A 24140-nucleotide genomic window follows, 5' to 3' on the forward strand; every position below is an offset into this window, starting at 1 on the left:
GGAGTTTGGAGAGTCACATTTTGGGCCACAGTGTCCATCAGCTGTGTGGAACAATAAACCTGAAGCTTCCACACAGAAAAACATAAATTGTGTAACGCCTGTAACACCTGTTACAGCTGGATATACAACAGCAGGCTCAGTCCTGCTTCATGAAACAGTCCCAGGCTGAGATCCTGTGGTCTCGTCTCCGGTGTTCATGATTCTGAGCTCAGCCTGCTGTTGCTACCCTCAGTAAAGATGGCGCCCTCTGTGGGCGTTCCAGGCGTCGCTGTAGTAGCTTCATCACATTTTGATTTCAGTAATCAGAATGTTTTTACAGTAAAAAACTCAGAGCAGATGAAGCCACGTTACCACCTGCTGATTCATCTGCTCTGTGTAACAGTTTGTCTCACTCACCTGTCTGAGACAGCAGGGTGGGGCATAGCAGACTGTGTGGTGGGAGGAGCCTGGAGCCTTCAGTCATGGAGGCCACGCCCAGCGTTCTCTTAGGAGGCCGACCTGGACGAGAGCTGAGAGAGGTGAAGACATTAGAAACTCAGCAGGACGTTCCTTTAAAGAAGGCTGCCGACCACCTTAGTAGATTCCACCTTAAATAACAACTGTGAATAATTAATGAGCGCTGGCCTATCTTTCTCTCACTTTCAGTATTCCAGGTTAATGTCGTGTTTTAGCTTCATGAATGAATCTGTTTGATGTCGACTTTGCTGGAGGCAGTTCATCGTCCCCGGGGAAGACTTTCAGAGAAGCGCCGCGCGGCTCAGACAGAGGGGCGGAACCAATGTTACTGACAGGAAACAAATACCAGGAACTAAAATATTAAAACTACTAATCACACACATCAAGAGTCACTTGATTACCTGTTGTTGTATTTCACAGCAGAACAGGAAGTGAGGCAGGAATCAGTGTAGTGAGAATGAATATGGAAAATAAAAGAGCGAAGATAAAAGATTAAATCAAAGGTGACAGAAAACAATATTCCCCCACTGAAATATTAGAAGAGAATAATAATGACAACACAGTCAATATAATAATAATATAAATAATAAAAAGCAATAAAGATAATAATACGGAGCCAAACTTAAAACAATGGGCTGATAAAAAACAAGAAAATGATGTCAATGATTACAGAAAATATCCTTTAGTTTCCAAATAATAAAGGAAAAATCATTTAAAGGATCTCGGTGATAATAATGCTACCATACAAGCAGAACTGAGTGGGTTACACAGAGTAATCAGATTACTTTACATACATTTTAAGGTCCCAGTGTGCCCACCTCAGCTTGTTGTGAACACACACGTTTGTCTCACTAACCTTGAGGGGACCTAAGCTGTACGATGCATTATCAGGACACACACACACACACACACACACACACACACGCACACACAGACAGTCCGGGGGTGGGGTGGGGTTACCCACAGGTCAGGGTTTGATTGACAGCTCTGATAGGACCCGCCCACACACAGTAAATTAAATTGTGTGTGTGTGTTTGGGGTTTCTACACTTAATTAAACTGGGACAAGAGATCCTTTATGTGCACACACAGTGAACCCAGTTTAACCCAGTGAGGCCAGTGCAGTTACTTCTGAAAACAGCAAACCAAAAAACTGCGAAGAACAAAGTGTGTGTGTGTGTGTGTGTGTGTGTGTTTGAGGGTTCAGGTTTGTGTCCCGATAATGCATCGTAGAGCTTACAAACTGTGACATTGGTCCTTGTTTTTATTTATTTTTCTTGTAGTTTGTGTCTTTTCAGTATTTTTTCTCTCTAATTGTTCAGTTTGTGAGTTCCAGGCAGCTTGAAATTTTACATCTTTTATATTTTTGTCTTGTTTCTTGTACACATTGTGTGTTGGAGTTGTCAGTTACACACAGTTTCTGTTGACCTTTGAATCAACACTCCTAATAGGGGTGGGCGCTATAAACGATAGAAACGATAGAAACGATATAAATTTGGCCAACGATAGAGACTTTGACTATATCGCTCTATCGCGATAGCGCATGTTGATGATGTCATCAAGCTGCGCCTGTTTTGGTCAAAAGCATCGCAGCGGCTACAACCATAATCATCTGCAAATTATGGCGACAGTCACAGCAAAGAGATGAAGCACTGTTGAAATATGGGGAAAGCCAAAAACTGCGCTTCCTCCACTTCTGTAACATTGATTCATTAATGTTGAATTCTCTCTGCAGCTGCTCTGTTCCCATGTTGTTGCAGTATATTAATAACTAACCTCGTATTGTGGATGAATGATCTCAGTTGTTCTCCTGACTGAAGTTTGGCCCGTGTACAGCATCCTGCTATGTGACTGCATTTGTCCCTGACCACCAGAATCCCACACGTTAACTTTTATCGAGTGGAAAAAAGTTGGTGTTCATCCTCCAGCTTCACTGTGCTAATGTTATGCTAACATAGCTGTGTCGCTAGCAATCACGTAGCACAACATTATATACCAGCTAGCCCAACTTCAGTAACCCTGCAAACACCACTGCTGTTTAGTTTTCTGTCTTCATTTAGGGCGATCGTGGCTCAAAGAGTTGGCAGTTCGTCGTGTAACCGGAAGGCTGCCGGTTCGAGCCCCGGCTCAGACAGTCTCTGTCGTTGAGTCCTTGGGCAAGACACTTCACCTGCTGCCTACTGGTGTTGGCCAGAGGGGCCGATGGCGCGATATGGCAGCCTCGCTTCTGTCAGTCTGCCCCAGGGCTGCTGTAGCTACAACTGTAGCTGCCTCCACCAGTGTGTGAATGTGAGAGAGAATGAATAGTGGAATTGTAAAGTGCTTTGAGGGCCCCGAAAAGCGCTATATAAATGCAATCCATTATTATTATTCATTTATGTTGGAAATGATAGCAGAGCTGTACATATTAATTAGTTTCAAAAATCTCTCAGTCAGAGCACGGTATGAAATGTTTAGGTGGAAGCTAGCGAGCTAACTTCCTGCTAACTTCTAATTCCGTTAAATGTAATAAATTCTGTTTTCATGGATGCCTGGATGTTAAACTTAATTGTTACACCTGGTAAAGCAGCAACGCTGATGATTTAATTAAAGATGAAAGAATTCAGACCGTTTTTAACTCTCAGTGTTCGTTTGACTTTGGGACCTGAAGTGGACGGCGTTTTGGACCCAGATTACTCCGTGAAGCTCCTCACCACAGCCGCCGTAATGCTCTGACAATCCATCAAGCAGCGTGGCTTACCAAAGTTGTACTAAAACATTTTTAACAGATTTCTGCAGTCAAAATCGGTTCGAGGTCAGTAAGCACAACCAGAATTCATACATGAGGCACACTCTCAATTTTTGAGAAAATTAAAGGATTTTAAGTGTGGAAAATACGTTATACAGAAGAAAAGAACATATCGTGATATATATCGTTACCGCACATGCTTCAAATTATATTGCGATATGGATTTTAGGCCATATCGCCCAGCCCTAACTACTAACATCTGGAACAGGCACCATCAATTCAGGCCGTCCTGTCTTAAGTTCTTGAGTGATGCATCAGGAGGATGCTAACACAGAGCACAAAGATCCAACCTGCACAGGTGTGAAACAGATCCTTCTAATGCCAATGAAACAAACCCTTCCTGTCTCCATGTTTGACACACACATGTCCCAGAAGGTGAGCATTACCTGAATAACAATAATAATGATAATTATAATACTGATGATGATGATCAGTAGACAGTACAGTTTCTGGGGAAACTGTGGTAGTGCTGTTGTTGCAGCAGGACACATGTCTGAGAACAGAATCGGCAATTACCAGAGTTTGACCCCCGGCGGGTGTGTCGCCGAGTGGGGAAAACCGGTTAGACACATGAACAGGTTGGTGGTGCACCTGGGGCTTCTGTTTAAGACTATGCTTCCTCCTCACCGTCACCCAGCCGCCCTCTTTCCCCAGCTGCCCTCCTGGCCTCCATTTGCAACATTTGTTACAAGTATCATTACTGCTAAAGGAGGCTGAGGAGTAACTAAACATCTGACACAATGAGCAGGTAAGTGCAGGAGGGACAGGTGAAGAGGCCATGCTGCTAGCGAGTCGGCAAAGCTAAGATAGAGAAACAGTAAAGACACAGTGAGTGAATACTTTGGCTATAAATTAGGTAGTGAGTACACGGAGAGTGTCAAGTCAAACCGAGTTTAGGAGGTGGAGAGTCCTGAGACAAAGAAGTAAAAGTGACAGGCTGGAGGGCAAGCTGGGTGGAACTAATGTTGTGTCTGTTTTTCTGTCCGGGAAGAAAAAGAAGGCGAACTAGGGAACAACAGGAAATTGCCACTAACCCAGTATAATTCTTTCAATGGCCCTTTCTCAATCCTATGTACGCAACTCCATACTCGCGTTCTCGGCGAGTCCGGACTTGCCGAGAACGCGAGCACGGACTCGCGATTTGTACAATTGGAACACCAGCGTATTTGATGATGTCACAGGTCCGGAGTTTTTACTGCCGTCCCCTCTTAATTTAACTGTGAGTAATATGTTATGAAGCTTAACTTTAATCACAGCGAAACAGGTGAGATTTTAGAATGCTTTTATTTTTATTTTAGTGGACACTCAAAAATTACAATAGACAGCTGCTGGGGTTTGGAAGAGAACTGAACAAATATTTGAAATATAATCTGATCATTTTGAAGCAGCCTTCAGAATCTCCACGTATTAACATGCTGATAGGTTTAGTTTGAAAATGTTTCCTCCTGAATTGAAAAATATCTCAGCCAAACCAATTTACTCAGGAACAAATAAAACACTGAAATAAACCAAACATTAACATTTCGATGTTATCTAAGAACTAGGGGTGCAACGATACACAAAATTCATGGTTCGGTTCGATACTTTGGTGTCACGGTTCGATATTTTTTCGATACAAAAAAAAATGTTCATGCCTTTTTAATTTGTCATTTATTAAAATTATAAATATATATTTTAACTCAAAAGTACAGTTTTTAAATTTAACCCTAACCCTTGTGCATGTTTTTTATTTTGACAGCGAATGCGCACCTGCGGACCACTTATGTGCAGCCCTGGTTATTTAGCTCGTCATATTGCAGCCACAGAAATTCTTTTGTCCATGAAACCATGAAGCTGCACTTTCTTTTTGCCTTATAGTCTGATTTGTCATAACTTCTCCGTTTTGTGGTAAGCTTTTATTTGGCTGTCACTTCTTCACCCTGACCTGTCTTATTTGGCTCAGCAGAACTAAAATATATATCTGTCTGTGAAGGTTCTCAGTCATCCAGGTCATCGTAGTCAAATATATATCCTGCTGCTTTTACACACGGACTCACATAAGCTCAGCGATTCTCTGCGCGATCAACCTCTCACATGTTTAAGCTGCGGGAGATTTCACTTGTCATGTTTGCATAGTAAGCTAACGATTGATAAGACGATGTCAGAGGAATTGGTGCACAAATTATCACCACTCACAGATCAGTGCTGTCGCTCTCTATACACAGTTCGCACGATTGCAAAGTGAAAGCAAAAAACAAGCGCAAATTCAAACGCGATTTCAATATGTCACATATTGACAGTGGCTCACCGATGCCAATGACATAATTACCCAGCTACATTTCTGAAAGAATGCAAAAGCATTGACATATATTTTTCCTTCCTACAATAGCCCGACGGGCAGGGCAGAGATAGACTTTGGTAGCCCGACTGGAAAAATCGCTAGCCCCAGGACGTCGGGCTAGCGATTTTGCGAGCCCTGTATCTGATTGAGGAATCACTCATCTTTGGAAAAGAGAGTTTATTACAGAGAAATGTCTCTTTCCAAAATAAAAACTATACTTCTTCTGGGCTATATTCTCAGCAGCATATTAAACATATCAGGTCCCCATAAGGAGAGTCCTGTGCTAACAGCTGTCTAAATGACTCGGGTAAAGTTTGTAGCATGCTTGTTGTTTTTGTCTGCTTCCACTTGTCTTTGCACTAGGATTGTAGAAGCCTACATGCAGTTTAATTTGAAATGTATGCTTTTATTTTGATAGTGCAGAAAACAGGAAGTTGGGCGAGAGGAGAGTGGAGCCATATGGTTTTTTGACCTCGCAATCTCTCTTCATCCATTTTGAATTGACCTTTATAAGTTTTTGTAATTTGGAATTCTGTTGCTATGTACCTGTTTGGACTTTTGAAGTAAATATTGAGAAGCTATCAAGGACTGCGGTTTCGTTTTTTGTTTTTTGTGGATAAGGAAAGAGGGACCAAGCGGAGCGTCAAGCTAAGGCTCCATTAGAAGGAAACCTACATTAGTCAAAAAACCTGCTCTTCACGGATTAATGGAGTTTGGAAACGCCTGACTATAAAGTAAGAAGGAAATACCGAACCGAGGAAAAACTGAAGATGGAAAACCGTAAGTCTTAAATTGCCTTGCCTTTTTTTTAAATTTGCTGAGGTGCATGTGTATTGATTGAGTTTGGAATTTTGCTACCCATGGACAAACAAAACAGTGGAAAAAGGATTGTAAAAATGACTGAGAAGGCTATGGAAGACTGCAAGACTAGAAATGTCAACACACGTAGACATAAGCTCTCTCAATTAACCGGCATGAAAAAAGAAATTGAGCAATTAATGGAAGATGATGCAAACGTTGACCTCGTTAAAAATAAATTACGAGTTGACTTTAGCTCTTTGCAGCAAGACTTTGCTAGCCTAAATTCTGAACTGCAACAACTTATGAGTGAAGAGGAATTTTTGGAAGATCAAAATAGTTGGTTTGATCCAAAGAACAAGTCCCTGAATGATTTCTTTTGGAAATGTGAAGGGTGGATGAATGAAGTCATGAAACTCTCTGAACAGAACAGAGAGGACGACACAAGAAAGCAGGCAGACAATAGGTCCATGTCATCAAAGTCGGCAAGCAAACGCTCCAGTAGATCTGGATCACAGCGCGGAAGCATTTCCTCTACATCTTCTTCTACATCTTCCTCTATTAGATTAAAGGTAGAAATGGAGCGTGCTGCATTAAAGGCAAAGGCTGCAGCTCTGGAGAAGAGTTTGGCAATAGAAAAGGAAGAAGCGGATTGGTACGCAGAAATGAAAGGAAAAGAGGCTGCAATAAAGGCTAAAAAGGAAATGCATGCTATGCAGACTGCCCTTGCTGAGTCAGATGCAAAACTGGAAGTTTTGCAAAAATATGAAGATACACAGCCAGACATGAGCATTTTTGCAGATGATGATCAGAATGGCAAAACTGAAATTAAAACCACATTCCACCCAACATCGCAGTACGTCTCATCAGCACCCTACGATGGTGACGATGTGCAGACACCAATGCATGAAAGGACAGTGCCTGCGCCAAGCACTGAAAGGGCCGGTGAACCTGTGCTCGATAGTTTGTGTCAAGCCATTTCTCAGCAAGTTAATGTCACTGAGTACCTGGTAAAGAATCACAAAGCTTCTCTATTACCTGACATCTCCATTCCAACTTTCAACGGAGATCCACTTGAATACAACTCTTTTATCGGTTCCATTGAACATGGAATTGAAAACCGCACTGATAATAATCGTGATCGTCTACAGTATTTGCTTCAGTACACGAGTGGACAACCACATGAGTTGGTTAAAAGTTGCATCCACATGGAACCTTCAGTGGGTTATACAAAGGCGAAACAAATGCTCAAAGAGTTTTTTGGAGATGACTTTAAGATAGCTGAAGCCTACATAAAGGAGGCCTTGGATTGGCAGACAATTAAGCCAGAAGACGGCACTGCACTACAGTCCTTTGCATTGTTTCTCACCGGCTGCTACAATGCAATGACAGATGTTAACTACATGGAAGACTTGGATAATACGTCTAACCTAAGGGCATTAGCTAACAAGCTTCCTTACAAACTTAAAGAAGCGTGGCGAAAATATGCTTGTGACCTGCAAGACAAAACTAAGAAAAAGGTCAAGTTTAAGGATTTTGTCAACTTTATCAATAAGCAAGTTAGGTACGTGCTACACCCACTTTATGGAAATATAAGGGAAACTACAACAGGTGTGAAGGACTCATTCAGACAAAGAGCAAAGCCACAATATGCAGAGACATTCAAACCAAAGAAAGTGTTTACAACAGCAATCACTGACCCTCAAATGGAAAACAAGACAGAAAGTGCCAAACAAGTGGCATCAAAAACACGGACCGTCCAAGTGGATTCAAGCAGCAAACCTTGTGTTTATTGCAAGGGAGAGCAACACAACCTCCAAATCTGCAGAAAGCTCAAGGACAAGCCTCACAAGGACAAGATTGAGTTTTTAAGGAGCATAGGACTGTGTTTTGCCTGTTTGAAACATGGCCACATGAGTAGCAGCTGCAAAGACAAGCTCCATTGTCAAGAATGCTCTCGACTGCATCCTACCCTGCTGCACATCACCAATAGGGACTCACAAGAAGAAACAGCAAGGGGGGCTGCTCAACAGTTCGTATCAAGTGCTCTTGTACAAACAACAGCAACTTTCAGCATGACTGGGGCCGGTAAGGAAGATTGTATTCTTCCAATCGTTCCAGTACGTGTCAAGGCCCAGAAAGGAACCAAGACAGTAACAACATATGCATTCTTGGATCAAGGCAGCTCAGCCACCTTTGTGACAGAGTCACTGATAAAACAACTGAACCTGAATGGACGAATTACGAAAATTTCACTCCGCACGATGGGAAATGAATCTGTTGTGAACACCTGCATTGTGACTGGACTGGAAGTCAGTAGTCTGGATGGTAGCCAGTTTATTAAACTTTCAGAGGTGTATGCACAAGACCACATTCCTGTAAGTAAAAACAATATCCCAAGCCAAGAAGATGTTGACAGGTGGTCACACCTGACGGAAGTGAAACTTCCCACTATCCAAGCGGATGTTGGATTACTCATAGGAGTGAATGTTCCCAAAGCCATGGAACCGCTTAAGGTGGTAAACAGCGTGGACAATGGACCCTACGCAGTGAGAACAATATTAGGTTGGACAGTAAATGGACCACTTAGGAGTGGAGGCGACATGAGTGGGAGAAACAGATCGGCACAAGTGACTGTGAATAGGATATCAGTAGCCAGGTTGGAAGAGCTCTGGCAGCTACAGTTTAAGCAGGACTTTCCTGATGCAGGACAAGACGAAAATCTTGAAATGTCCAAGGAAGATCGTCAGTTTCTGAACATGGTGTCTCAGTCTGCAAAACTGGAGGATGGCCATTATAGTATTTGTCTTCCAGTGAGAAGCAAGGCGCTGTGCTTGCCAAGCAACAGAGAAGTCGCAGTGCAACGTGCGCTGAACTTACAGAAAAGATTCACCAGAGATGTCAAGTTTTACGAGGAATATGTTGCATATATGGATGATATCCTAAAAAAGGGTTACGCGATCAAACTGAACGATGCTGAATGTAAGTCACTGGAGGGACGAACATGGTATTTGCCTCATCATGGAGTGAGACATCCGGTCAAGCAAAGGTTACGTGTTGTCTTCGACTGCGGGGCAAGCTTTCAAGGAACATCGCTGAACCAGCATCTCTTGCAGGGACCGGATTTGACAAGCTCACTGGTGGGAGTCCTCCTGAGGTTTCGACAGGAGATTGTGGCAGTAATGGCTGATGTGGAGGCCATGTTCCACCAGGTCAGAGTCAGCAAGGAAGATACAGATCTCCTCAGGTTTCTTTGGTGGTCTGATGGGAATTACAAGGAGAAGCTTGCAGAACACAAAATGTTGGTCCACATCTTTGGTGCCACCTCTTCGCCAAGTGTTGCATCTTTTGCACTTCAGAAATGCGCTACTGATTTCGAAAGGGAATTTGGTCAAGAAGCTGCAAGGACAGTCAAGAAAAATTTTTACGTGGACGACTGTCTTAAGTCAATTGCAGAGGAAGATGCAGCAATCACCCTGTGTTCTGACTTGAGGAACATGTTGGCAAAAGGCGGATTTCGACTAACAAAATGGTCAAGCAACAGCAGAAAGTTGCTCAACTCAATTCCCGATGAAGAAAGAGCACAAGGATTTAAAGTTCTGAATCCGGACGAGAGTAATTTGCCGATGGAAAGAGCATTGGGAATTCAGTGGTGTGCTGAATCAGATCAGTTCAAGTTCAAGATCAACCTTAAAAACAGACCGAACACTAGAAGAGGACTGCTTTCCCTTCTCAGCTCCATCTTTGATCCACTGGGATTTGTTGCTCCGGTGATTCTGTGTGCGAAAAAAATCTTGCACGATTTATGTCGGAGGAAATACGGCTGGGATGAATACCTACCGGAGGACGTCATTAAGAGCTGGAATAAGTGGGTTGCAGATTTGCAAAGGCTTGACGACTTTGGAGTTGACAGGAGCATCAAGTCAAAGCAGTTTGGTGCACCAGTCTTTGCGCAGTTGCATCATTTCGCTGACGCAAGCGAAGACGCTTATGGCACAGCAAGCTACCTGTTGCTGCGCAATGCAAGTGGTGAGACTCAGTCCACCTTGGTAATGGCAAAGGCAAGGGTTGCACCTTTGAAGTGTCCAACCATCCCACGAATGGAACTGATTGCCGCAACAGTTGCAGTGAAGATGGATAAACTTCTAAAGAAGGAACTAGAAGTAGAACTGCATGAATCTGTTTTTTGGACAGATAGCACGGCTGTGCTAAAGTACTTGAATAGTGAAGGCACAAGATTCAAGACCTTTGTTTCTAATAGGATCTCAGTAATCTTGAGCCATTCTCACATTCGGCAGTGGAGATATGTCAATACCACTTTGAATCCAGCAGATCATGTCTCTAGAGGACAGACTGTTGCAGCATTCTTAAAATGTGGCGATTGGCTTTCGGGACCAAGTTTCCTATTCTGCTCAGAAGATCAGTGGCCGAAGAATCCAGATCCCAGAATGCTGGATTTTGATGACTTAGAGGTCAAAAGAGAAGCTCAGACACATGTCATTCAGATGCAAGGGCTCAAAGACGCAGTAGACCAGCTGATGAATCACTACTCATCTTGGACAAAGCTAAAGCGTGCTGTAGCCTGGTTCATGAAACTGAAGAGTTTGCTTAAGGAATTAATAGCAAAGAGAAAGGAAGCAAGCACAATGAGTGAGGAAATCAGGATGAGCCAATTCAAGAAAGCTTTCAAGGGAAAAAATCTAACCTGTGATGATTTGTCTAAAGCAGAAATGGAAATTGTGAAGTACTGTCAGAAGCAAAGTTTTGAACAGGACTTGGCAATGCTGAAAGAACATCAAAGGGTGAAGAAAAAAGGCTCTCTCTACAAGTTGACTCCAGTACTGCAAGATGGAGTCATAAGAGTTGGAGGAAGGTTGAGTCGAGCAGCGATGCCAGATGATGCTAAGCAGCAAGTCATCTTGCCAAAGGAGTCACATATCACACAGCTTGTGCTAAGACATACCCATGATGTTACAGCTCACGCCGGACGGAATCACATGTTGGCTCATCTGCGTCAAAAATTTTGGATCCCTGGAGCAAATGGAGCCATTAGAAGGTTCTTGTCAAAATGTGTCACCTGTAAAAGGCTACACGGAAGTACTGGCAAACAAATAATGGCAGATTTACCAAAATGCAGGATCCTGCCTGATGACCCTCCGTTCACCAAAGTAGGTGTTGACTACTTTGGTCCATTCCTGGTAAAAAGGGGAAGAAGTCAAGTAAAAAGATATGGTGTCATTTTCACATGTCTTACCACACGAGCTGTACATCTGGAGGTTGCATCTTCACTTGACACTGATGCGTGTCTCAACGCCATCAGAAGATTCCTTGCCAGAAGAGGACAAGTTAAAGAGATGTACTCGGATAATGGAACCAACTTCCGATCAGCTAACAGTGAGTTAAAGAAAGCAATTAAAGAATGGAACTCCAGTATGATCATAAAATCATTGCAGCAAAGGGGGATCCAATGGCATTTTAATCCACCAGCAGGATCTCACCATGGAGGAAGCTGGGAGAGACTCATCCGCTCAGTGAGAAAAATTTTGAACGTCACAGTAAAAGAACAACTGTTGGATGAAGAAGGTCTCCACACCTTGCTGTGTGAAGCTGAGGCTATTATAAACAGCAGGCCTATTACAAAGGAATCTTCAGATCCCAATGACCTGGAGGCTTTAACACCCAACCATCTCCTGTTGCTGAAGGTTAAGCCAGAATTACCCCCAGGAATCTTCAACAAGGATGCCCAGTATGTAAATCGCAGGTGGAGACAAATCCAATATCTTGCAGACATTTTTTGGAAACGCTGGTGCAAGGAATACCTCATGCAGCTCCAAGAGCGTCAACGATGGACTACACCTAAGAGAAATTTCCATGTTGGTGATGTTGTGCTGATCGTAGATGACACAGCACCCAGAAATTCATGGCCACTAGGAAGAATCGTAGAGACCTTTCCAGACCAGAAAGGTCTGGTGCGTCAGGTGAAAGTAAAGACCAAGACCAATGAGCTTTGTCGACCAGTTACAAAGCTGTGCCTTTTGCAAGAAGCTGAAGATAATTGATGCACTCTTCGAAAATCAAGAACTAGTTTCCTCTGAGGGGAGGAAAGTGAAAGAAGATTCTTTTAAGATAGTTGAAGTTCAGTTAAGTGATGTAGCCATAGATCTTTTCATTTAAGTTAAAGATTTTGTAGTAATTGTTTCAAAGACATTGATAACAATTAGGGGCCGGTAATGTAGAAGCCTACATGCAGTTTAATTTGAAATGTATGCTTTTATTTTGATAGTGCAGAAAACAGGAAGTTGGGCGAGAGGAGAGTGGAGCCATATGGTTTTTTGACCTCGCAATCTCTCTTCATCCATTTTGAATTGACCTTTATAAGTTTTTGTAATTTGGAATTCTGTTGCTATGTACCTGTTTGGACTTTTGAAGTAAATATTGAGAAGCTATCAAGGACTGCGGTTTCGTTTTTTGTTTTTTGTGGATAAGGAAAGAGGGACCAAGCGGAGCGTCAAGCTAAGGCTCCATTAGAAGGAAACCTACAAGGATGATGTCGGCGTAAATGTGCAGTCATATTCGTTGTGTTCCCACTAGTGCTTTCAGGTTAATCTCATTGAAATGACCTTAACGCCACAACACGGCAAATCTCCGTTAACGAGCTACCGCGGATCGCCCCGTGCATGGGGCTAGACGGCCAACACGTTAACGAGCTACCGCGGATCGCTCCGTGCATGGGGCTAGACGGCCAACACGTTAACGAGCTAACTGCGCTAACACACTAGTTCCCACCCATGTAATTGAGCATTGCATGGCACATCCAACATACTGTTTTACTTTAGTCCATGACTCGCTTACCCTCAGGGTCATACGTCACATGAAAACCAAAATAATTCCAAATGCCAGATCTGAATGAGGGTGGGGGAGGTTCAATTTGCCATGTTGCAAGGAGAGTGTCATGGTCCGGGTGTGTGCCAGTGTGTCTCCCTCCGAGCCGGCATCTCCACCCCTGGGAGGGGCCTCAGTGTTCTGCTGATTGCTCACACCTGTGGGTAATTTAGCCGGGGACTCATAAGGCCAGCGCACTCAACCTCTCTTTGCCAGATTCTCAGCTAACCCTAGTCAGTGCAGGCCACCACCGTGATTTCGCACTTGCTTTGTGAATTACCTTGTCTCATTGTGTGTTTGTCTCATTGTGCGTTTCTCTCATAGCCACACCAAGCTGCCAAACACTAATCTCTGCCGAAGAGCTCCAACCCGGATACTGGACCACCTGACAGTCCCACAGGCTGTTCACCCGAACCACCTGCCTGCCTCTCTGCCTCCACGCCAGGAGTTTCAGACCACACACCCGGACCACTCACCCCTCCACGTCACCACCGACCACCCGCGGCAAGTACGCAGTACGAAGGAGGATTCTGAACGAACAGCTTATCCATATTACTCCTGACCCATACCTGAACGTCTGTACTCTATTTACAGTGACCCTGACCCTTTCCCTGGACCCAGTGTGACTCTCCCTCCAGCCCAATCCCCGGAACTGCTGTTCCCACTGACCAAGACCAGATTGCTTACTTAGCCCAGGCTGCTTAAGACCCCTGTGATTCAGTTGTGGCACTTTGCACTTGTTAACCTCACTTTCCAGTTTATGAACACTTACTGAGTAATTAAACATCGTCTCTAAAACTACTTACGTGCTGTTCAGCGTCCTGCATTTGAGTCCTGTCACCTTTTGAAGCGGCCTCGGCCGTGACAGAGAGCTTAACTTCTGTCTCGCTAGCTTGCCCTGCGCTCTTCCTTCTGACGATGCTGTCTGTGTTGAGCAGTGGATCTGCGCTCAACAGTGCAGCCTAGGCGGAGTAGTCGAACGCAGATTCACTGAACGCTCAACACCGACAGCATCGTCAGAAGGAAAGTTGATAAAATAAATTACAAATTTTGTATTGTTCGATACATATGCGTACCGAACCGAAAGCACTGTATCGAACGGTTCAATATCGATACGAATATCGTTGCACCCCTACTAAGAACGTGTACTTTATTGATACCCGTGGGGAAATTCCTCTCTGCATTTAACCCATTCACTCAGTGAAGCAGTGGGCAGCCATTGGGCGCCCGGGGAGCACATAGTTGAAAACGATGTGCGGGAGTCCGCTGCTCTCGCCGGGCTCTAGTAATCCTTGACCTCCCGCTTTGCTATCAGGCTGGTGGTTAACAGACGTCTACACGTTTAGAAATATGTGATATCTTGATAAACCGAGCAGATATTTGAAGCTTACACAGCTACATTCTTGCCTGAAAATATCTTAAAAGTTTATTTTGTGACCCAGAAATATTTAAAAGTTTTTAGCCGCGCTCCTCCACCATTGCCGCGTTTGAGTTTTGGACGGAATGCATTCTGGGATATTTAGCTGTACCAGTCCACACAAGTCACCACCGATGCATGCTCGATAAAACAGGCGGAGCGAGAACACATCCGGGATTTTTTCGCGTTCTCGGCTTGATGCGTACTTCGAAGTGGAACAGTACTTGGTCTCCAACTGATGACGTATCATGAGTACACGAGAACGCAAGTACACACGAGTACGCATATTGAGACTAATAAGTTGTCACCGGCAGGGATATTGTGTGGAGCTGATGTATCTATAAATCCAGGGAGGCAGCCAGTAAGGAAATGGTTCCTGGCTAAGTTCAAAAACTGATTGAAGCGGGTTGCTAAAGAATCGCGGCTGCCACTAGCTTACATAGCATTAGCATTGTGCCGTGGGTTGGTCGCCTGTTTACGAGCGGCACCATTGTTTATCGTCGGTCTGCATATGGAAGACTGTTAATGCTTGCATATGGTTAAGTGCAAGAGAAGCTGGTCATGAATACTATTGTTTACTGTTTAAGTTCTAATGCAGATTGGTCATTTGATTTTGCACTTTTATAGAAAGCAGTATGTACAATCGTTAGAGTGAATTACATAATTTGAGCATTTAAAAATACTCAAGTAAATATTGTGCTGCAAAGCTTATGCACTGCTATTGATGTGTTAAAAAAGGTTTGGTTTGGTTAATATTCACAGAGGTGTGATAACAAACGTTTGTATTTTGGTTTTTTGGTTTGTATTTAAAAGATTTTTCACCTATGGCTGACTACGGCCGAAAAGAAGATTAAAAGAAAAACAAAAGATCCGCCTGGTCATTGAGTGAAATCCAGTGAAACACCTGTGGTAGATGCATCAATCCCTTTCAAGCGGGGAAGCTGCACAAACTTAAAGAGCTTGGCAGAGAGTGTGCTTCGGATGAAGCACGTGAAGATTATACTATGAAAACAGAAGTTATCTAAAAGTTTTTAATTAAATTGCTAAGCAGATAAGCTACTCAAAAACACCACCGTGTGGTGGAACAGGAACAGGAAGTGATGCTCTACCGCAGAGAGCGTGAACACCAAGTGACAGCGCCACCCGAAGGAGAGGACTTTGGGTAGTGCAACAGAGGACATCTGTGGTTCTTCCACATGCTGCTGAGGTTCCTGCTCATTAAGTCAAACTGTTGCTTCTTCAGTCATCCAGTAAAAAACACCAGGCAAGAGTCTTCTCAATGTGCCCCGACTCTGATGCTCAACCCACAGATGCATGTTTGTTACATGTTTCTCACAAGCTGTCTACACTCGGCCTGCACCCCACCCTCTGTGACTGGCTACAGGACTTTTTGACTGGCAGGCTCCAGTCTGTCAGGATTGACAACAGGACTTCAGCCAGCATTATTACAAACACTGGCGTCCCACAGGGATGCGTCCTCAGTCCCATCCGCTACACCCTGTACACCCTCGACTGTGTCGCCTCCAACAAAGACAACACCATACTGAAGTTCGCGGATGACACTCCAGCGATCAGTCGCATCACTGGAGGGGACAAAGCGGCTTATAGGAGAGAGGTGGCCGGTCTGGTATCATGGTGTGAGGACAACAACCTCACCCTCAACACTGATAAGATAAAGGAGATGATAGTGGACACGAGGAAGAAGAGGAGGCCTCACCAGCCGCTGTTTATCCGGGGCCTTGAAGTGGAGAGGGTGAGCAGCTTTAGGTACCTGGGCGTCTACATCTCTGAGGATCTCACCTGGACACTGAACACCACACAGCTGGTCAAGAAGGCTCAGCAGCGGCTGTATTTCCTGAGGAGGCTGAGGAAATTTGGTATGTCGGCCAAGATCCTCAGCAGGTTGTACAGCTGCACTGTGGAGAGCACACTGACCAGCTGCATGGTACGGCAGCACTACTGCTACGGACCGCAAACGCCTGCAGAGAGTGATAACAACTGTGGAGAAGATCACCAGGACCCCGCTGCCCTCTCTGCAGAGTATCTACCATCTGCCCTCGGGGTGAAGGTTCAGAAGTGTGAAATCCACTCACCCCTGTGAGGAGTGTCGGCCGTCAGATTGGGGTCTGGGATGCGGGGCCTCCCTGCTACTGCCCGATAAGGGGGCGGTACCTGGACCTGGGATAAAGAGTATGTTTGGGGAGTATGATTGTGTGTACAGTGTCTATTTGTGTCTGTCTTCATGTCGGGCAAGTGCTGAGTATTTGTTTATATGTGTATGGGGAATGCGTGCGCCTGCTCGCCTGTGTCTAGACGTCAGGTCGGGTCTTAGACGCCACCTCTCTGTGAACATCTCAGGCTCTCTGAGGTATGGAGGCCTGTCTCCCCTCACCACACTCCCTGACGGTGGCTGGTGCCCTCATACGTCGGTGCGTTGGTGGTTCTTGGTGTCCAGGGCTGGGTGCTCATGTATGTACTGGTTCACTCCTGGTGGCTGCTTGGCGGGGCCTGGCGCCTGTGGCCCGGCTGGGTTCTTTCCGGGGGGTGGGGTGCCCTCAGGCCTCTGGACCTGGGGCTCGGTCCTCTCTGGCACAGATGGCTGCCGGCAGAGCCCGTGGGCATGTCACTGCAACCCCCTCTGGCCTCTGCTCCGTGGCTGCTGGGTGGCCTCTCGTCTGGGGCTCTCCTCAGGTCTTCCCAGGAGGGTGGCACGGTTGCCCCTTCGATGGTCCTCCTTGGGCTCTCGTACTCTGGGGCCTGGATCTCCTCCATACCTACTTCATACCCTGGGGGGGCGGGGCTATGGCTCCCCAAACTCCCAAGCAGATCGTTACATGGAGAAACCTTTTGAATACAAGCGTGCTGATCCACACAGGTGTGCAGACAGGTGTACACACGGGTGTTCACAGACACAAACTACAGGGTGGGCCATTTATATGTACACCTTTCTTGGCTGCTACCTCAAAGCACATTGTGCGCTGTTGATCTTGCGTGCTGCACAATAACATTTAATATTTAGTATCTACTGTTAGCTAGTGTATTGTGATGGTGTTGTGTTTGTTATGTTGCTCTTTTTTGTTGTTTGTTCTCTCTTCTGTTTTTTTTCTTCTCTCGACAGGTTATCCAGGTGTCTTTCTTTCTTTCTTTCTTTCTTTCTTTCTTTCTTTCTTTCTTTCTTTCTTTCTTTCTCCCTCCCTGTCCTATCCCCCAGTCATGTCTGTCTCGTCTGTAACAACTGAAAATAAAATAAATACATAATTATAATAAAGGTCAATCAAATGGACCAATATGGCAAGGCCATGATGATCCACTTGCTAAAGTAAATCCGTTGGGCATCTTTCTTGGCCTCAAGACAACAATTCTGATGGTTAAAGATCCAAACGGGACAGGAAAAAAAAGAAGAAGAAGTGAGAAATCCAGAGCATCCAGACTCAACAGCTCCTTCTTCCTCACTACTATCAGACTCTTGAACAGCTGACCTACTTTAACAGGAGTAATAATTTTGAAAAAAAAAAACTTGACCTGCGAGCGCCCACTGAGTGCATGTCAGCTAAAGCTTCAAACACGAGCAGTAAAGTGCAAAAACGCTTTGTTTCCTGTTTTAACTCTTACATTCATGAGTGAAGCAGGTCCAACATGATGATACATACTGATGGAGCATGTGTGATGTCACTGTTTTACTCAGTGTGACTGTTTTTAATGTCGCACTCAGTTGATCTGTTACTGTATATTTTTCACATGTTTGTGCGGGATATTGTATTTTTTTTAGATGTTATGTATTGATGTGGTACATGTATTTTTGACTTTTGTTGCCATGATGCCAGGTCTCTCTTGAAAATGAGATTTTTACCTGGATAAATAAAGGACTAAAAACATTAACACTGTCCTGCTACAGGCTGATGTTCCAGCTGTGATGACTGCAGTCAGGAAACGGCTGCTCAAATGATAAAGTCTGTATTTCTATGAATATCCTCATCAATGAACACCATACAACATGTAGGGCACACACATACACACACATGCAAGCACGGACACACACACAGACACACATACTCACGCGCACGCTGCGCGCACACGCACACGCACAGACACGCGCGCACGTGGCGCGCGCGGACACTCACATGCACACAGAGCTTCTCTTTGTTAATTTAATTAGTTGAGGGGTATTTACATAATCCAATAATTAAAAAAACATTTTGATCCACGTTCAGAAACCTACCTTCACGTGATTAAACACACACATACACACTCACACACACACACACACACACACACACACACTCACACACACACACACACACTCACACACACACACACACATCTGGATGCGACGCAGACACTGGCACTCAGAAGATTTGTGTTTCTGTGAACTTGTCTTTGTGTTCTTGTGGGGACTGAGTTAATTTCTGTTTAATGGGGGCCTCTGTCCCCTCATGCTGGTGGATCTCTTCATAAGCGGCAATCCTAATTTTAATTTACAAATGTTTTCGAGCCTGCCAAACAAAAACAAACACACTCCCCTAACATATCAATTTGTGTCTTTGTTCTACCGCAGGACGAACAGCAGCGACCAAAGATTCACTGAGTGGAGGGTGTTAAAGATTAAAAAGTACAGGGCACAGTGATGTCTTTGGACCTGCAGGAATCATCATATAAACCACAGACCGATAATATCATAACAGGATATAGATGACAGCCACCTTCCCCTTAAGGCTCAGCGTGACAAGACCCCACCGGGCCCTAATGGTAATGACGGTCCTCATGCAAGCAGAAAGACCAAGGTGTGTGTGTGTGTGTGTGTGTGTGTGTGTGTGTGTGCTTCAACTTGTTTTGGTAGCATGTTCGTCCATATGTCACACACATGCTGATGACATCATCGTCATCATCATTATTGACCCGATCACTGTGATTGGCTCTGAGAGTGGCGTGTTTGGCTGAAGCTAATCGATCAGCCAAACAGTGCTGGGTGTAACAGAGTACATTTACCAGCGTATTTAAAATAGAACATAGGAGTAACTGTATTCCGTTACAGTTACCGTTTAAAAAGGTGGTATACAGAATACAAACAACAGAAAATATCAACAATCAATAACAGCTGATTTCATCAGGCGCTCAGCTGCTCAAACGCTTTCACTTTATTTAAAGTTATTGATCAAACACGCTGATCGTTTCCGGTGTCAGAAAACCTCAAATAAACAACTCAAATCAAATCAATGAAGGAAACTAAACTCCAGCTGATCCCCTCCTCCCTCCGGCCCGGCTCACCTGGCGCAGGTGCAGTCCCGGTACAGCGTCTCGAAGTCGGGTCTGCTGATGAGCTTGCAGCGGTTCACTCCGGGCTGGATGGCTCCGAGCCCGCGCAGCACGCGCACCTGCTCCACGGTGCAGACCACGGGGCTGATGCGCAGGCGCTTCAGCTTGGTGTACACGGTGTGCAGCCCCCCCACCAGGTGCTTCAGGAACAGCTGGAACACCTGCGGCAGGCACAGCAGCTCCGCACCGTCCACCGTGAACGACGCCACCTGCACGCCGTGCACGTCCACCATCCGGCAGTCCGCGTGCGCGACACTGCCGCCAGGCAGCCGCGAGGGGCCGGCCGGGACAGAAGCACTGTGAGGCGGGTCGGAGTGGAGCAGAGGGTCGGTGTGAGGGCTGGAGGTCCGGATGGAGGAGCCCGCCATGTCCGAACCCTTGTTTAATCCGCCGCCCGCGCGCGTCTGTCCACGAGCAGCCGCTCACGCTGACTCCACTCCGCTCTCACCCCTCCTCTCTGCCGCCAACAGCCAATCAGGATCCAGCCAATCACACGCGGGCGCCACAGACGGACAAGACTACCGTTGGCTGAGGACAGCGCTCCCAGGGGCGGGGCTTCGGGGCTGTGATTCTGACAGGTGAATGATTGACAGGTGAGTCTGAGGTTTATCGTTCACTTTGTTTTCGACTTTTTACATTTATTTTATTTTTTTATTCATTTACTGATGTTTTAAACAAAGCTCACAAAAATAATACATGTATGTAGACACACACACACACACACACACGCATAATTCGACATAATTAGTTTATTACCAGGCCTCTGGAGAACTTCAAGACATGTTGAGGAGGTCGTTTAGCCATTTAAACCAGCTGTGTTGGATCAAGGAAACATGTAAAACCTGCAGGACGCCGGCCCTCGAGGCCTGGAGTTGGACATCTGTGGTTTAGTCAAGTCAAAAAAACTCTATTTATCCCCAAGGAGCAATTAAGATAGATGCCCTGCCGACCATACATACAAAACACAAACATCACATTGGGGAGACCGGTCAGGCTAGGTAGCCCAACGAGCAGCGACCCGGAACCGAAACCATAGAAAATGCACAACACGAGGAAAGACGAGGAAAACAAAGACTGAGCTCCAACAGGGAGATCAGTTTGAGAACAGAAAAAAACACCTCAGCACATGAATCATCACATCTCACAGGGGGGAGTGTAGGACGTCGAATCAGCTGCACACTAGTAATGTCTGCAGGTACATCGAGAACTTTCCAAAACCTTTGGCTACCTGAACATTTGGCCCTGTGTTTAGCACACGTGTCTGAATATTAGAATCCAATTTGTTTAATGTAATTTCTGTTTCAAATAGTTCTGCAACTTTGCACAAACCTGTGGCAGACTGTATTTTAAAACCCAAATCTTTCACAGGTCTTATTGTCCCAGAAAGGCGAGAGCTGGGACAGCGTTTGGTCCTGTGTCAGTGACCCAGTGTTTTGAGTCTTTGTATCATTATTGAACTTTGACTTTGTCATTGTTTATCTTTTCTAATCTTTTGGTTTCTGTTTGTGTTCCATGGTTGCTGTTCCCTCCTAGTCAAGTCTGTTATGTTTCCTGTTTTACTTTGAAAGTCTGTGTCCTATGTAAATGCATTGAGTTTTGCTTCCCCTTTCTCATCTTGTCAGTCACTCCCAGCTGTGTTCTTCTGTGTTTCGTTCCTCGTTATCCCTCTGTGTATTTAAGCCTTGTGTTTGCCTCTGTTAGTTGCTGGTTTGTCTGCGTAGCTTCCTCCGTGTCTCCCTGCAGCTCTGTTTTTGGTTTCAGGTTTGTTTTGTTAGTTTATGTCCAGTTTAGGTTTTTTCCTTGCCTTGTTTCTGTGGATTTTTTACCCCCTTACAAAATAAAGCTCACTCACACGTATGTACCTTTCATCATTTACCTTTACATGTACTTCTGCTTAGATTGAAGGGTATAGATGTTGTTGGTATAACTGAGGCTCTCAGTTTATGTTACATTAGTTTAACCTAAGTCGTAAAATAAGTGCCAAAGCTGAACTGAGGAAGTGCTTCATAAAGCTAGCTCTGCTCGACGCTGTCAAAGGCTTGTTCTGCGTCCAGCTGAAGCAGAGCCATGTCTGCATGTTTACGTTGTGCAGAGAGATGAAGCTCCCCTTCAAGTCGGTTTGCCAGTACTGTGAACTTGGGATCTGTATTAGTGGGATTGGTAGGATTCACATTTCGTAGGTGGTTTCCCAGGTTTGGGCAGTACCATTATCATCACGCATAGACAGAGGTAGCTCTTTTAAAGTGTAGCGTTCCACTAACTTATCCTACAGGGGGCGCAACACTGTGTCTTTAAATACTTTACAAAGGTAAAATATTTCCTGTTTTTAATTTGTGCATTACATTTGAAAGTTAAGTCATTGATGACAGAGAGTCTGATTCAGTCCCAGCTTCTCGACAAAGTGAAGTGACGTTGATAGAGTCTAACGATTCTTACGTTGTGTATGGTTGTGAGTCTTTATGTTGTGCGGCGCGTCGGGCAGCTGTTCATTGTTGGCGATTAGAGGCTGTTGCTTCGGCTTCCTCCCAGTTAACACCAGCTCTAGCTCATTATTATGGTCTGGCACCAGCTGGTCTTCGGTCGTCCTCTTAGTTGTGAGGAATAAGGAGATCATTTGTTCTCTGAGGATCTGTGATGTTTTCATCTGCGGTTCTAATTTCATTTATTGTTTCTCTCTCGTTCACTGTGATGCACCAAAGTTTTCCTGCTCTCGCTCCCTGATCGCCGCAGGTCTGTCGACGCTCGGCTGATGCTGTCTGAACTTAATTTATCATGTTTTTCGTTTTAATAGATTTTGTTGTTTTTCTTTAGTGTCATTCAAATTCATCTCTAGTTCCACTTCTGTTATTTGAGCATCAAGTCCAACATCTCAGTTTTATTTGATCTGTTTTCTGTGTAAACCCTCATCTGTCCATGTATAATTACCTCAAAGGCCCCGCCTCTGGCTGAGGCTGTAGCTTCAGAGTTAGTGAAGTAGAAACCGTCATCAGTGAATTTGGGTTATGTACCCAGCAGTGATGGCTGAATGCTAAAGATCGATGAGTTGAGAGTTTGAAATAAGGAAACAATCTATGCGACTGTGGCTGAGCGACAGGACTGTGCTCTCTGTGTTGGGATTTCTCGTCTCCTTGCATTTTAGGCTCAGTTCGGACATGAAATGTTGTATAACTGAATAGTTATAGTCTGAACCTGATGATCTGTCAAGCCCAGGATCTAAGGTACAGTTAGAGCTGCAGTATAGAGGAACATATAAAAGCTGAGGTCACCTGTGTTGGGCCGTATAAATGAACCATAATGAAGTCTTTGTTCATCACTGAGCGCTGTATGATGATGAAGCTCCCTGTGGGTCTAAGATGGGTCATGATTTATGTCCCCACCTCCATCAGCATGTGATGAGAGGTGGGTAGAAAAAGCCTGAACCTCGTCCTTCTCCGAGCAATTTCACTCCCACACGGGTGTGTCTTGAATGAAGACGTCCTTTGGGTGACATTGTTTGAGTCTCTTCATTACTCTCTATAGTCTAATACATTTCCTAAGGCCTCTCACGCTCCAGGAGAGCCGTTTCATTCAGTTTGTGCCCTTTAAACAAACTGACTGCATTCGTCTCAGCTGTAGGAACGAAAATGACTATTTAAAACACTCAACTCTTATAAAGCACAACCCAGGACCCGACCTGTGGAAATGTCACAGATTCCCTGCTGTTGTCACTGAAACTTGTTTGGCTACTGATCGTATAGGAGCAGAAAAAACATCCTGTTGTTAATTCAAAGCTTTAAACTCACTGCGACCATATTAACTGAGAAGCCAAAGAACATTTACAGGAATTAAATATTACATGCCTGCGTCATGCCTGCGTCATGCCTGCACAGCTACGACTACAGCGTGTTATTTTCTCTGAGCTGAGGTTGTTCATCACTTCCAGAGTGGACATGAATTTATCCATCATTTTGTTTCCGGGTCTTTCGTATGAATTCTTCCACCTCTGATGGAGTGGAGGAGGTGCCGGCTGCCGTGATGGGAGATCAGTCCACAGGAGCTGCTGTTTCACCCGGTTTCTCTCGTCAGCGCAGAGAAAATCATCACGTGGCATCTGTGGTGCTTCGCGGCCGCTCTCGTCACCTCGCCTCGTCCTGATGATCGCTCGGGTTGGGCCGTTTGGGATGTTTT

At 44.9% G+C, this 24140-nt stretch overlaps 1 protein-coding gene across 5 annotated transcripts in view; it reads right to left on the bottom strand.

Moving 5' to 3' along the window:
- The window catches only part of LOC309715213 (dachshund homolog 2-like), a 43184-nt gene extending 22635 nt beyond the window's left edge, over nt 1-20549 (bottom strand). For all 5 annotated transcript variants that reach the window (XM_082548138.1, XM_082548136.1, XM_082548137.1 and 2 more), the window contains exons 1-2: nt 19926-20549; nt 397-509 (exon numbers count right to left, since the gene is read on the bottom strand). In XM_082548138.1, the coding sequence (XP_082404264.1) occupies nt 397-509; nt 19926-20341 (529 nt within the window). In that variant the 5' untranslated portion in view covers nt 20342-20549. The remainder of the gene's footprint in view (nt 1-396; nt 510-19925) is intronic.
- Nucleotides 20550-24140: the final 3591 nt, after the last annotated feature.

The sequence above is a fragment of the Aulonocara stuartgranti genome, assembly GCF_965226115.1.
Source record: "Aulonocara stuartgranti genome assembly, chromosome: 10".
Taxonomy (NCBI): Eukaryota; Metazoa; Chordata; class Actinopteri; order Cichliformes; family Cichlidae; genus Aulonocara; species Aulonocara stuartgranti.